At 42.4% G+C, this 12,678-nt stretch overlaps 1 protein-coding gene across 5 annotated transcripts in view; it reads left to right on the top strand.

Annotated features, from left to right (window-relative positions):
* The window catches only part of cyld (cylindromatosis (turban tumor syndrome)), a 40,114-nt gene that overhangs the window by 8,327 nt on the left and 19,109 nt on the right, over positions 1 to 12,678 (top strand). For 3 of the 5 annotated variants that reach the window (XM_079496098.1, XM_079496097.1, XM_079496099.1), the window contains exons 5-7: positions 3,466 to 3,571; positions 8,584 to 8,685; positions 10,947 to 11,063. In XM_079496098.1, coding sequence (XP_079352224.1) covers positions 3,466 to 3,571; positions 8,584 to 8,685; positions 10,947 to 11,063 — 325 coding nt within the window. The remainder of the gene's footprint in view (positions 1 to 3,465; positions 3,572 to 8,583; positions 8,686 to 10,946; positions 11,064 to 12,678) is intronic. The other 2 variants (XM_079496100.1, XM_079496101.1) reach the window with 2 other exon arrangements.

Below are 12,678 nucleotides of genomic sequence, written 5' to 3'. Positions count from 1 at the left end.
TTAATTGTGTCAAATAATTGCGATTAACAATTTGATTGTGTTTCTGTAGTTGAACGTTATTCTGTTTCACTTTTAAGCTTTGTAAAAAAGGTGTATACAGGGTAGAGGGCAGCACGGGTCCACCTGGAACTGAATACCAAGAACCGACCCGGTTCGGGCCCAGACTTGTCCCTCGGGCAGGGTCGGATCCATTCCAAATTGCCACGGGTCTCGTTCGGATCGTCTGAAATGCAGTTACTCGAAATTATCCGTGAGGATCCGAGCTTTATATATTAAACCCTTCAACTTTAAAAATAGGTTTAAAAAATAGACATGCGTGTGTTGTAATTATTACATTCTAAAGTCCATGTCTGTTGAACAGAGTTAAAGACGAGGGCTGGGTCTCCGTCTCTCTCTCTCTCTCTCCTCTCACCCCAATCCCGACAGTACACACACACACACACACACACACACACACACACACACACACACACACACACACCCACCACTGGCTATATTAATGTAATCATGGTGGCCCCCTTGAGCGAGCGAGGTGAAACGCAAAGCAAAAAACCTCTCCCCATGCCTTCGGCTGGTGGAGACGACTACAAATCAAAGCGAGCAATGTGGGACAGTTTTGTTGCTCTGGTAAGAATGTCGGTGCGCTAAAATGCATTAATATTATGCAACCCTCTGCTGCGCTGTCTCGTGATGCGGGGTGCACGTCGCTCGGAGAGAGCGGTCTCATGTCATGTAACTGACGAAGCATATGATATAAGCAGTGGACACACTATGGGTCCGGATCTATATCGGATCGGATCAGCGCCGTTTTGGTCGTACCGGGTCCAAACAGTCCAATCCTTCTCGGCTCCGTTTTGGACTGGATCCAATCCTTTCGGAGCCGATATCACCGGTCCCGTTTCGGACCGGGTCCAATTTGTGACAAATAACTTACATCATTTCATAACTTTGTAGTTCATATGAATTGTGTAACTAGCTGATCTACAAGCTCAAAACATGTCATGATGTGATGCGTTTTGAGGTTGCAGATCTGCTATTTCCACTATTTTTGAAAATGTTAGAAGATATATGAACGTTTTTCAACATGATGAAATGATGCGATTATCTCAAATAATTGGCGATTAGGCGATTATGTAATAATTGGGACAGGCCTAATCCCAGATGTCAATGTTCTATAGCAATCTCACTGCAGTCAATGTATACAGGATATGCGCATGCATTAAGTGAGGGACAAATCGAGTGGCAAAGTGAGTTTAACATTGTTTATTGCAATCAGATAGGACTTCTGTTTGCTTGCATGCGCTGTCAAGGCCAGAAAGTTTTTTTTTTGCCACTCAATAGGCGTTCTCGCATAACCTCCGGGTATTATGATGATGTCATGCGCATAGTATACCCTCTAGGTTGTCTCTATGTCACCTGTTCTGTAATACCTATATCACTGTCAAATTACAACACAAGGCCATAAAACCTAATGTTCTGCCATGCAGAATCCTGGCAGAAATGTCCTAAACATAATTATGTATCTTGGACCACGGTGAAGACAGTACAATTAGTACAGTATACGAATACAAAACGAGACAACAAAGGTGACAAAACTGGGAGTCTGTCTGGGGGACCAGTAACAAGGCACAATACATGGTATACAGGCTATATATTTACCAACTCAAAATGTTATAAGGTGCACTTTGGTTTTCAAAAGTGAAGGTCAAGAAGTTCAGTTATTGATCAATGCAGGATCGTACATCACTTCTAAACTATTCATCATAGAAGGATCAGACTAGCATTTGAAGGCTTGCCCTTAGCCATTACCCTTTCCTTATTCTTTCCTTGACGTACCGGTAACTCTTTTACCACCATCACCGCCATCTGGTGGCTGAATTGATACTCGTTAAACGCCACCAACCACTCCAATGTTAACCGTCTTATTTTTAAATCCGTTTCTCTCAGAAACGGGGATACGGTGTCAAAAAACGATCTCGGACGAGAAGTAGGTAAAGGCGTCAAAAGACTATCTCGGCAGCGAATGATATATTGATGTAAATTGATGTTAAAGTTACTGCTGTTGGCTCATCTTTAGTATCTTGTTAGCACAAGAATCTGAGGTTACAGAATACATTGACTGTAGCCAGAGTCTTAGCATTTGTGAAATCCCAAGCCCTGATATTATTACAAATAAAATATTTCTCATCAGACAGGTTATTGTCCAGCGTGGGTGAAGAAAGCACATATTGGTAGTCCAGGCATTTTTGTTTCTTCACAAATTCATGGAAAGCGAACTCAACATCAAAGCAGAGTGAATCTGTTTTGTTCGATTGGATTGGAGTATCGAGCTAATCCACGCACCTGCTTAGACCAAAGGGTTCCGGTGCAGAGAAGTTGGTAGCGGTACACCGGTGAAAAGGTTAGAAGTGTTTTGCGGGCATGTGCAGCTGGCATTTACGCTTGCTTAGTTTTTCCAGGCTGGAGTTTTAAGATGAGAGGAAGAGAAACTGCAGAAGCAGAAAACCTGCAACACTCCACATTAGAAGAGTATTCTTATAGGTGCAAGGCTATAAGACATTAAGACAGGTACAAATGGAAATAAAGGAATTGCCAGCAAACAATATATGTCCTTTTCACATGGTTTATTACCTCTGGCGAACAGACAACGGACACAGATGGGCCATCCTCAGCGCTCAGTGCAGCGCTGAAATGCTGGCTATTCCTTTATTTCCAGTTTTAAGATGCCTAGTCATAGCAAAAAGATTCACAATATACAGTACATATAAGTGAGACATTTGACTGCTGGCCGTTCGCAGCTGAAATCAGCAGCAGCAGCAGCAGCAGCTTCTGCCCACTCGCAGCATCTGAGCCTCCCTCCCACACGGAGGCAAGGCAAGTCACGCGGGGAGTGAGGTAAAGACTTGAGCACTGTATGACCCAACGATGTGGCAGGGGGCCAGCGGGCAGCCTAGGAGGAGAGCCCACTGCTCTGCTTCACTCCACAGCTCCCCAGCCTCGCCCTGCCTTTTCTAGATAGCTACTACTACAGCAGCAGCACCGGCCAGCCTCGTACACACACACACGGCTCAAAGCGTGGTCCCAGTGGAGAGAGGAGCCTCAAACTAGGGGAGCGGTAAACTGTGGTAGCTGCGTTTGCAGAGGGAGAGGTGCATTTTGGGTGGCATGAGGTTCCATCGCTTACGTGGAGTGGATAAGAGGAGCTGGGATGTTTTGGCAGTGCTAGGAATCTAGCCAATACACCATGTTTGAATAGATGGGTAGAGAGACAGCATTATCTTTTACTGATTTTTTTGTTTTAAGCCTGGGGGAGGAACTGAGTAATGATGGTGCCATGGCAGGCTGACACTAGTGCTGAGCGATCTTGATCAGACTTGTATACATGTTTTTTGTGGGGGGGGGGTAGCGAGATGAGGAACGCCTGCTGCGAGGGTCACACTACGTCTCTTTCTCCAACTCTTCCAGGACAATCCAATCGGGGACTGGGACGGTGTGTTCGACGGGAAACTGCTGTGTAACTTCGCCAGCTTGGAGCACACTCGCCTCGTCCCCATCTGTGACGTTATGCCAGGTGAGTTTGTGGCACTGTTTAATTCCCGCGTCGACGGCTACAACACATTGGTCGCTTGAATCTGTGCATTTCTGAGCGTTGGGAATCAACAGCGAGCCACAGTGTTTTCTGGTCGCAGCAGCGCTGAGCCGAATCTGAACGCTCCCGGGTTTGTGTTTGGCTTGCAAGCGGCGAACAGGGGGCCTTTTGTGTCCATGGCTCACTTGTTTTTGAAAGTCAAGTGAGATACTCAGGGTCTTTGTTCTCCGCGTCAGCTTGTTGATTTGTTTGTGTTCCGCCATGTCCTCTCCTGACGAAGCCCTAACTTCAAGCAAAATTAGATTGTTTATTATTTTTTACTAATATACTGCCTACTTAAAACTCTTTATACTTTGAAACCCAAATGCATTGTACAATCAATGGCAGGCCTCATGAAGTGTACTTAATCATAGTGCAAAGATAATTACTGCAAAGAGACAAATCTAACCCCAAACAGAAATAATTATTTATTTTGCAAGTTGCTATTCCTGCCTTATTGGACAGCTCAATGTTTATTTGTGAATCTTAATGTCTACAGGGATACTCTTGGCTGCCTTGCTTCTGTCTTGCTTGTTAGGGATGTGTAATGAAATTCTCATAAGTTGTCTCTGACCTTAAGACATAAGACTGAAAAGTGACTTTAATGCGACTTGCAAACAATCATGGGAAAACTTGGGAATGACTTCGTAAAACAAAGGCTTGATCTCAATTACTGGCCAGACCAGCCAAGACATTTCTACACACACACACACACACACACACACACACACACACACACACACACACACACACACACACACACACACACACACACACACACACACACACACACACACACACACACACACACACACACACACACACACACACTGTGCTGCTGAGGTCTTCTGAACTTATTGTCTCCACCAGGCCGAAGGCATGGGGAGAGAGTATGTTTTGCACTCTGTGTGTGTGTGTGTGTGTGTGTGTGTGTGCGTCCGTCCATCTGTGTACGGCTAATTTCCGGCACGTCAACCCGGTCGATGCCACATTTTGCACACACACTCCCTGGATGCCAACGATGAACCTCTGCCCCAAATTTTCCAGAACGGCCTGTTATAGCGCCACCAGGAGGCCGACTTTTGTAAAACACATTTTTGGATATTACTCCTCCAGATTCTGTCCAAAAATCCCACAAATCATTACACAGTATCTCTATAGTCATGTGTTCAAGACGGATCTGTCCAATATTTCATATTCCATCCGAATTGGCTAACATTGGCTTTCAAAGTTTGCAGGATTGGCCCGTTTTGAACAAAAAGCCTCAAATCATGAACGCAGCGTGCAATTTACTTGAAATCTTTCACGGACTTTCCTACTAGGCTGAGAAATATATCCCACCCTTTTCACATTGGCCTGTTATAGCGCCACCAACAGGTGGATTTTTGCAAAACACATTTTTGGAACAAAATGCCTCAAATCATCCAATTGCCATCTAAGGCGTAAGAAGAAATGGCACCCTTTTCACATTGGCCTATTATAGCGCCACCAGGAGGCCACAACCTGACCTGGCCTGGTGGAGACCTGTGCCCTGAGGGGCACTTTTTCTAGTTACTTATGTTATTGTGCCACCCACCGTCCACCAAGCCAACATCAGGTGAGTGGTTAGTTGGTTGGTTGAGTGTGTGAGTAAAACTGGGCCGAAACGTATTCGACCGACTCGACACCGGGCACTGCACTCCCTGTGGTGGTGTGAAACATGTGTGTCGAAAATGGAAACACTGTCACTTTAGGCACATTTGGTACAGTATGAGAATTGGTTTCCTGGTTTGCTAGCACTGTTTTTTCAATACCGTTCTAGTCTCCACATTGAATTTAGATTTCCCCCAGACCTACCATAAGTGGGCGGACATCTTTGATATTTTTTTTTAAACCCTTTTTCACTCGGTGCCAATGCCTAAGCTGTAATCCTGGGCGCTAAACTCCCTCTGCCAACCATCTCATGTCTGGTTACACACAAACAAATGTAGTCTGAGGGAGAGCTCTCTGTTTGGCTTATACAGTATCTCAGTATTTCATCTTAGTCTGTATATCCATTAATAAATGCCCCGTATTTATACTTTGTCATATTATATGACTGTGTTGCGCAAAAGTAGTGAAAATCACGGCACAAAGTGATGCACTATATGAGCTTGTATATCTGTTATTTTTTATTCCTTCCCGGTTTTAAGGGGTTAAATCCTTTTAATGTATCAATTATTTTTCTCCCACCAAAACAGACTCCAAATGAGCTTTATTACAGTCCCTCTTTATTTGCCCTCATTCAGTATATCCATATCTAATGGATGTATGACTGCGTCAAACCTGTTTTCAGGAGCCATGTGGCCCATACTGTACAGTACGGTCAGGAGCCTATCTCCTGTTTCTGTAGCATGAGGCAGCTTGATGTACAGTACAAGTACACCTCTAGGACAGGATGCTAGTTTGTAGCTGCCTGTACTCCGCAGCTTGCTGAGTGCCAAGCAGGGATGCACTTGACACCATTTGCACCCCTGACCTCCCAATCTCAGCTCTATATGAATGCTCTGGAGATAATGCAGAGTGGAACAAAATATCTGATATATTTATTAAGGTTAAGCTTCAAAAAGACATTAACCAAAAATAAAAGTGTGTGTCTTAAATCCATCACGCCCTGTAGTGTTCCAGGTGTGAATGAGTGGCTCATTAGATGGCTAGAATGAAAACCTCCACTTCTTCTTTGTTTTGAGTAAACCAGGGGTCTTCAAAGTTTTTCAGGCCAAGCAGTGAAGCACCCCTTATATCTGAGAGAGAGAAATGAAGCAGCAACCCCTACTGTTTTTGCAGATTAAACCTTTTTCATAGATTGCATAGCTTCATATTGTTTGACAGCACTATCATCAGTGTTGGATTGATGTTAATGTCTAACTATTAGGGTCCCCTCACTCGTGAAAAAGACCCTGAGATACTTAAACTCCTTCACCTGGGGTCTCATCTCATTCACTACTTGGACTGCACAATCAGTTCTCCGCAGGTTTCCTGCTGGAACCATGGCCTATCCTTTTTCTTATTATAATTTTTATCCCACGATTTTGCAACCCATTTTTTTCACCCAGTGTCAATTATCTAATGTAATCCTGGGTGCTACACTTCCTCTGCCAACCTAGGGGGGCAGCGGACTGACCTCATGCTTCCTTCTATGCATGAGGAATCCAAGCTGCTTCTTTTCACCTGACAGGGGGGAATTTCCCCAGCCGGACGTAGCGTGTGAAAGGAACACGCTATTCCGACCAGTTCCTTTCCCCTCCATCTGGCCTATCCTAAACTATCCAATATGCACATTTGCAAAATGCTCTCTCTTTATTCTTCATACTCATGTTAGGAGACAACAATTCTTATCAGCACTGTCTGTACCAGAGACAACAGTGAGGGTTTCTTATGCATTGCTAAAACTTTGAATGCTGGAGACTACTGCCGGAGACTACTAAAGAAATTTAAAGTAATTTAATTTGTGTATTTGTGTCAAACGGATACATTTTCTCAGTTCTGGCACATTACAAAGTATGTAAAGGATAATGTATGGCTGAGTGGTCAAATATCAAATAGAATCCATTTCCGGGAACTGCATCGTCTATTCCTCGCTCAAATGTTTCCAAAAACATTTTTGAGAGCAATGTTTAGCATTTAATGGTGGCCCGAGAGCATTCGGGCCGCCATTAAACACGACAAGACACGGACAAGACAGGTGTTATAGAGCAGAGCAGTCTGTTATCAAGAAATAACACACCGGCCTGGGCTGTGGCTCAGCGGTCTTGGCTGGTTATCCAGTCTGGCAGTGTGCCGCGGGTTCGACTCCCGATCCCGACGGCCTTTACTGCATGTCACCCCCCATCTCTCTCCCCATTTACTGTCAGCCTACTGTCTGTCCCTATATAATATAATGGGCCTCATTTATCAACGTTGTGTACACCAAATAATGGGCGTTCGGGGAGACCTTGTGCCAAAACTCACGTCTGACCGGGAGCTGTCTACACCCGTTTTGCTGCGTTTTGTCCAGTTCATTTCACTTTCATTTTACTACCAGGTGACGTTAAACGGCAGCTCTCTCTCTCTCTCTCTCTCTCTCTCTCTGCAGCTGCACTGAGGGCTTTGTAATGATAGTATAGGCTACCTGACTGTTTGATTTGCACACATTTGCTGCTACTAACTTGGTCTCCAGTGGTACATCTATGTGCTCAGTGCGCAAAAAATAAATAAATCTTATTGTAAAAAAAGTTCTACCGATATTAATAAAGAATTATGAATATTGGTCCCTATTGCCAATAACTTCCAGAAATAGAGATGTTAGGATTTGAGTAGTTAGTTAATCGCAGTTTTACATACACTGCGATTAACCACCATGTTAGGTAAATGTACAGGTATGCTGATCTGAAGGCAGTGGTGGAAAGTAACTTAACTACATGTACATGGGTAGTTGGGTACTGTAATTAAGTACACATTTGAGGACTTTTTTCTGTACTGGATTATTTTAAAGATTTCAGTACTTTTACTTTTACTCCACTCCATTCCGGAGCAGGACATTATTGTGCTTTTTTCTCTACTACAATTATTTAAAAACTAGTTATTACCAGTTACTCTGTAGATTTGTATTATTATCACAAAACATGCTTTCACCACTTTATCCCTATATTTTGTCTATTTAAAAATAGCCAATCTGCAAGCTCACAATGCATCGCAAAGCGACGAGTTCAAGTTGTGTGCTTGTAGATCTGGTACTTTTGGGGCTAGATTTGATCATTTTAATACATTTTGATGCCAATACTTTTGTACTCGAGTGAAGTTTGAATACCAGACCTTCCCGACAGAATACCGGAGTATTTCTGGATTGTCATATTGATGATACTCTTTCACTTAAGTAAAACATTTGAGTACTTTTTTTCCACTACTGATCTGGAGGGATGTTCCTCTAATGCTGGGTGTATTTCTGGGCTGTGCAGAATATTCCATGCAGGACCAAAGGCTGCAAAAGCACAGTTTTGCCTCCAGGGGCACCAGCAGTGACAAGTCGTCCTCTGGCCAAAGCAAGCCAAAGAACAAAGGTACAGCACTAAATCCAACAACCCCACAGCCTGCTGGGAGGGAAGCCAACACACTTGGAATAGACTTTTGTTTGTTAATCTGCAAAGTTAGAAATATAGGATTTTATTGCAAAAAAAATCTGGTATCACTATCACTTTTTTAAGTGTATATTTTATACATTTTCTAAATCAAGGAAAAGGAGTGTGTAACATGAGCATTGCAGAATAACAACGTAAGGACATCACAACCATAACAGGGTGCATGGCAACGTGGTGTGTAGCTCTGATCAGAACCTCTCCCTCCGCTGTATAACTCCGGTTCCGCTTCGTAGGCTGTGACGCGGTGAACGGTGGTCAAAAATAACGATTTGTATCTTGTTCCGCACATCGTATCCAAATAGTGACGGTAGTCCTCCCTGCTCTCAGATGTTTTTAATTGTAGCTGTCTAATAGAGATTTTAAGCGGACGGGTTGAAACGAGTGTTTAAATAGCTTTTTTTTGTCAACATGTGCCCAGGCAACTTCCGTCCACAGGTGTCAGTACTGCTCCCGTTTCGGCTGCAGTGGGAAAACATGGCGCAGGCCGACAAAAGCGATTTTAAACGCATATTTCAACCCATCGCTTACATTTTCTCGACTGCTAAAATTTCGAACATCTGACTGGACTAACTTACTTTTTGGATACAATGTGCGAAGAAAGGTACAAATGTACTGTTGGCCACCGTTCGCTCTCTGCCGGCAGTCTACGAAGCGGGACCTCAACGCAGAGCTATCATGGAGGGTGAGGTTGCAAACATATATGGCTACGTGGTGTGATAATAACACTGAAATAATGACTAATATTTAGGTTGTAGTGTTGTACAGTAATTTTACAGTAGATTTACATATGTGCATATTTTGTACTGTTTTTCTTGAAGATGCAAAACACAAACGACATGTGCATCTATCATTTAAATCAAATTACATTCCATTTTGGGGAAATTCATTCATTGCTTTTTCAAAATAATATCCTTAAAAATGTGAAATTATGATTCAAAAATATAACCGCGGCCATGGTAATGAGGATAATTTCATCCAGATTCTTCCAGAACAATGGGTTAATTCGATGTGGCTGCAATGTATAACCTTTGAATCTCTTGTGATTGGTTTCTTGCATGAAGAAAACATTTTCTTATATTCTGTTATTATACAACACGTTTACAGCAGTCTGATTGGTCAAGGCAATCTCCAACCGTGCTGTTAATTCCTACAGTGCCCAAATAACTGTACTTTACGGTTTTCTTAACAAACCCCTGCCGATTCTTTTTGTAAAGAAAAATAATGTCAGTGTTTCCTCTATGTTATGCATTGAGCACTGGTGCAGACTGCCGATATATATAGAGGTAAATTATTAGATGACTCCATCTTATGTCTTTATAAACTAAAGTTATTTTGTGCTACCAGTACGTACGGCCCCATCCACATAAATTGAAAGATCCTTACAACACTCAAAGTTTGATTTGACGCTGTCGGGTGGAAACTTCATATGTCCAACACCGTTTTCAGGATTTAAAAAAAGTAGCAGATCTACACGTTTCAAGCTTGCGGATCTGCTACTCCGTGACAGTCAAGTAGGGCATTAATATACAAAAAACCTAAGTCAGAATATGGAGATTGGAGGGTTCTGCCCGACAGCAACGTTATGCATTCTTCTTATTTCTGAGCACAATGCGCTCTAATTTTGAGTGCAAAGTTTGATGTAACCGCTGCTACAACGTCATCCTAGGGGAAACACTGAATGTATACTCCTTTGAAGGAAACGTGACTCTACATGTCATGCCTGTAAACGTTGTATAAAAGCCATTCTATTCTACAGTTTTTATGTGTACTTAATGTGGTTCTGGGATGCATGTGGTACTCTCAGCATTTATGGATCACCCTGGTACTCATAACCACTTTTCTGCCTTGTGCTTCCCTTCAAAACTATTCTGCTGTGGTCTTTTGTGTGATGGAACTCAACTTGCACAAACTTGCGGCACATTGTTCCTAGCATTGTTTGCCTCTGTACATCTGCATGGGCTTATCGAACGAATTGTGTTTGCGATTTTAGTAACAGCAAAGTATGTGGTTTAGATTTTGTTAAACTTCTCCTGTCACTCAATATATACTGTCAATGTTCTATGTGGCTAAATACTTATGCCACTCTCTCACTCCCCCTCTCTCTCTCTGTCTCTCTCTCTCTCTCTCTCTCCTACCACCACCTTCCTTGTTGTTTTTCTTTCGTGTACTTTTATTGTTTGCAGGCTTAGGTCACCAGTGTGGCAGTAGGAGCAAGTCAGAGTTTTACTATACTTTAAATGGCAGCTCTGTTGACCCACCAGCTCAACCCAAATCCAAAAGCACATGGTATATTGATGAAGGTAAAATGTGAGACGGGACAAGATGTACCCTTAAAAAATAATAATCTTGATAGCAAGCTCCTGTTGATGATTTGAAGCTCCGCTTAATTGTCAATTTCCCTGAACTGCATTTACAACATGTGTGAATGTTCTCGTGACGATGGCTAGATTTCTGTCGTCATCTTGGACAAAATAAACGCACTCAGCTACTACATAAATAAGTATTGCTCACTTTTGACTAACATCATTTTTGCAGCATTTAGATTTAAAACATGGTTAATAAATCTACAATGCAATCCAAGACAGTTTTATTTGGACAACATTTTCACACAGTAGATTGCTATCAAGAAAACCTTTAGACTTCACAGTCTTCTACATGTTCTCTCAGCGCGAGATTCAATCTGCATGGATGTATTGGTGTGGCATGGTTTTCATCTGTATACTAAGGCTTTTAATAATGCTCACTGCTGTAGAATCACTCCTAGCTATTTGCTTATGCTTAACTTACTTATAGTACTAAACACATGACAACATCAGGTGTTACTGTTCTCACATGGAATTTATTCTGGACAATTGGAAATTAAATAAATAGTAGTGCACAATCTTCGTATTTGCTACAACAACCACGGGGCAAGCATTATTTAGCATGTGTTTGTCTAGCAATGTCCACTGAGCAAAAGAAGGTCCCAGTTACATGCAAGTGTGTAACCTTTTAGGAAAATGTGAATCCCTCAAAATCTCACTCAGAAGTCGCTCAGGGGTAGACATGTTGGCTCACAAAGATGAAAGCAAGAGCATTAATAAAAACCTTGTGTCTGGAGCTCTATGTGAAGAGATTGGTACATTTGTCACATCGTCATCCTTGGACCATATCACAGATAATGGTGTTGGGAAGTTGGGAACCCTGTTTGACTTGTTCTGGGAGACTAAATGGGCATCTCACTCCTCATTACATCTGTAATGGTCATCGTCGGCAATGCAAAGCAATGTTTCTCTCCCCTCTGCACTCAATTGTTCCTCGCTCGAAGAGCAAGCATTCTCCATGGAGAATGTCCACCGCGGAGATACGCGTTATGTATGATTGTCTGTTGCAGGAACGAGGGGAACACGGTTGGTCTCATGTTGTGATGTTGGCTGTTTGTTCATTACACTTTATCAGTTATCCTTTCATTGCTAATGCCATTTTCACATTCCTCAGGGTCATACTCACATTTTGTTTTTGGTGTATTGGTATTTATTTTTCTTCTTTTATATTATTTCAGACTCTGCTACTGTACATTGGTTTCAAACTTGCGTTTATGTGTCAAGATTAAAGGACTAGTTCACCCACATGTGTCTTGTTTTTCCTAAGGCAATAATTTGATGACGGGCCGGGGTCATAGGTCAAGAGGAGACTTGGTAGGAGTTTCCGCTGGTCATCAAATTATTGGCTTAGAAATGCGACCCAAAAAAAAACACGAATTCAAGGCTTCATTGAGTGTAATTGAAAATCATGTTTTGGGTGAACTACTACTACTACTACCTTTAAACCTACACATGTGCTTTTATAATTTAACCTATAGTAAATAAATAAATGGAAATGTGAGGTTGCATAATCAGCATCTGGAGATCTGTGATTATGCCAGCAAATATCTTA

This window comes from Electrona antarctica, assembly GCF_951216825.1.
Source record: "Electrona antarctica genome assembly, chromosome: 3".
Classification (NCBI taxonomy): domain Eukaryota; kingdom Metazoa; phylum Chordata; class Actinopteri; order Myctophiformes; family Myctophidae; genus Electrona; species Electrona antarctica.
Note: the sequence above shows the minus strand (reverse complement) of the source record. Positions and strands in the feature narration are given on the sequence as shown.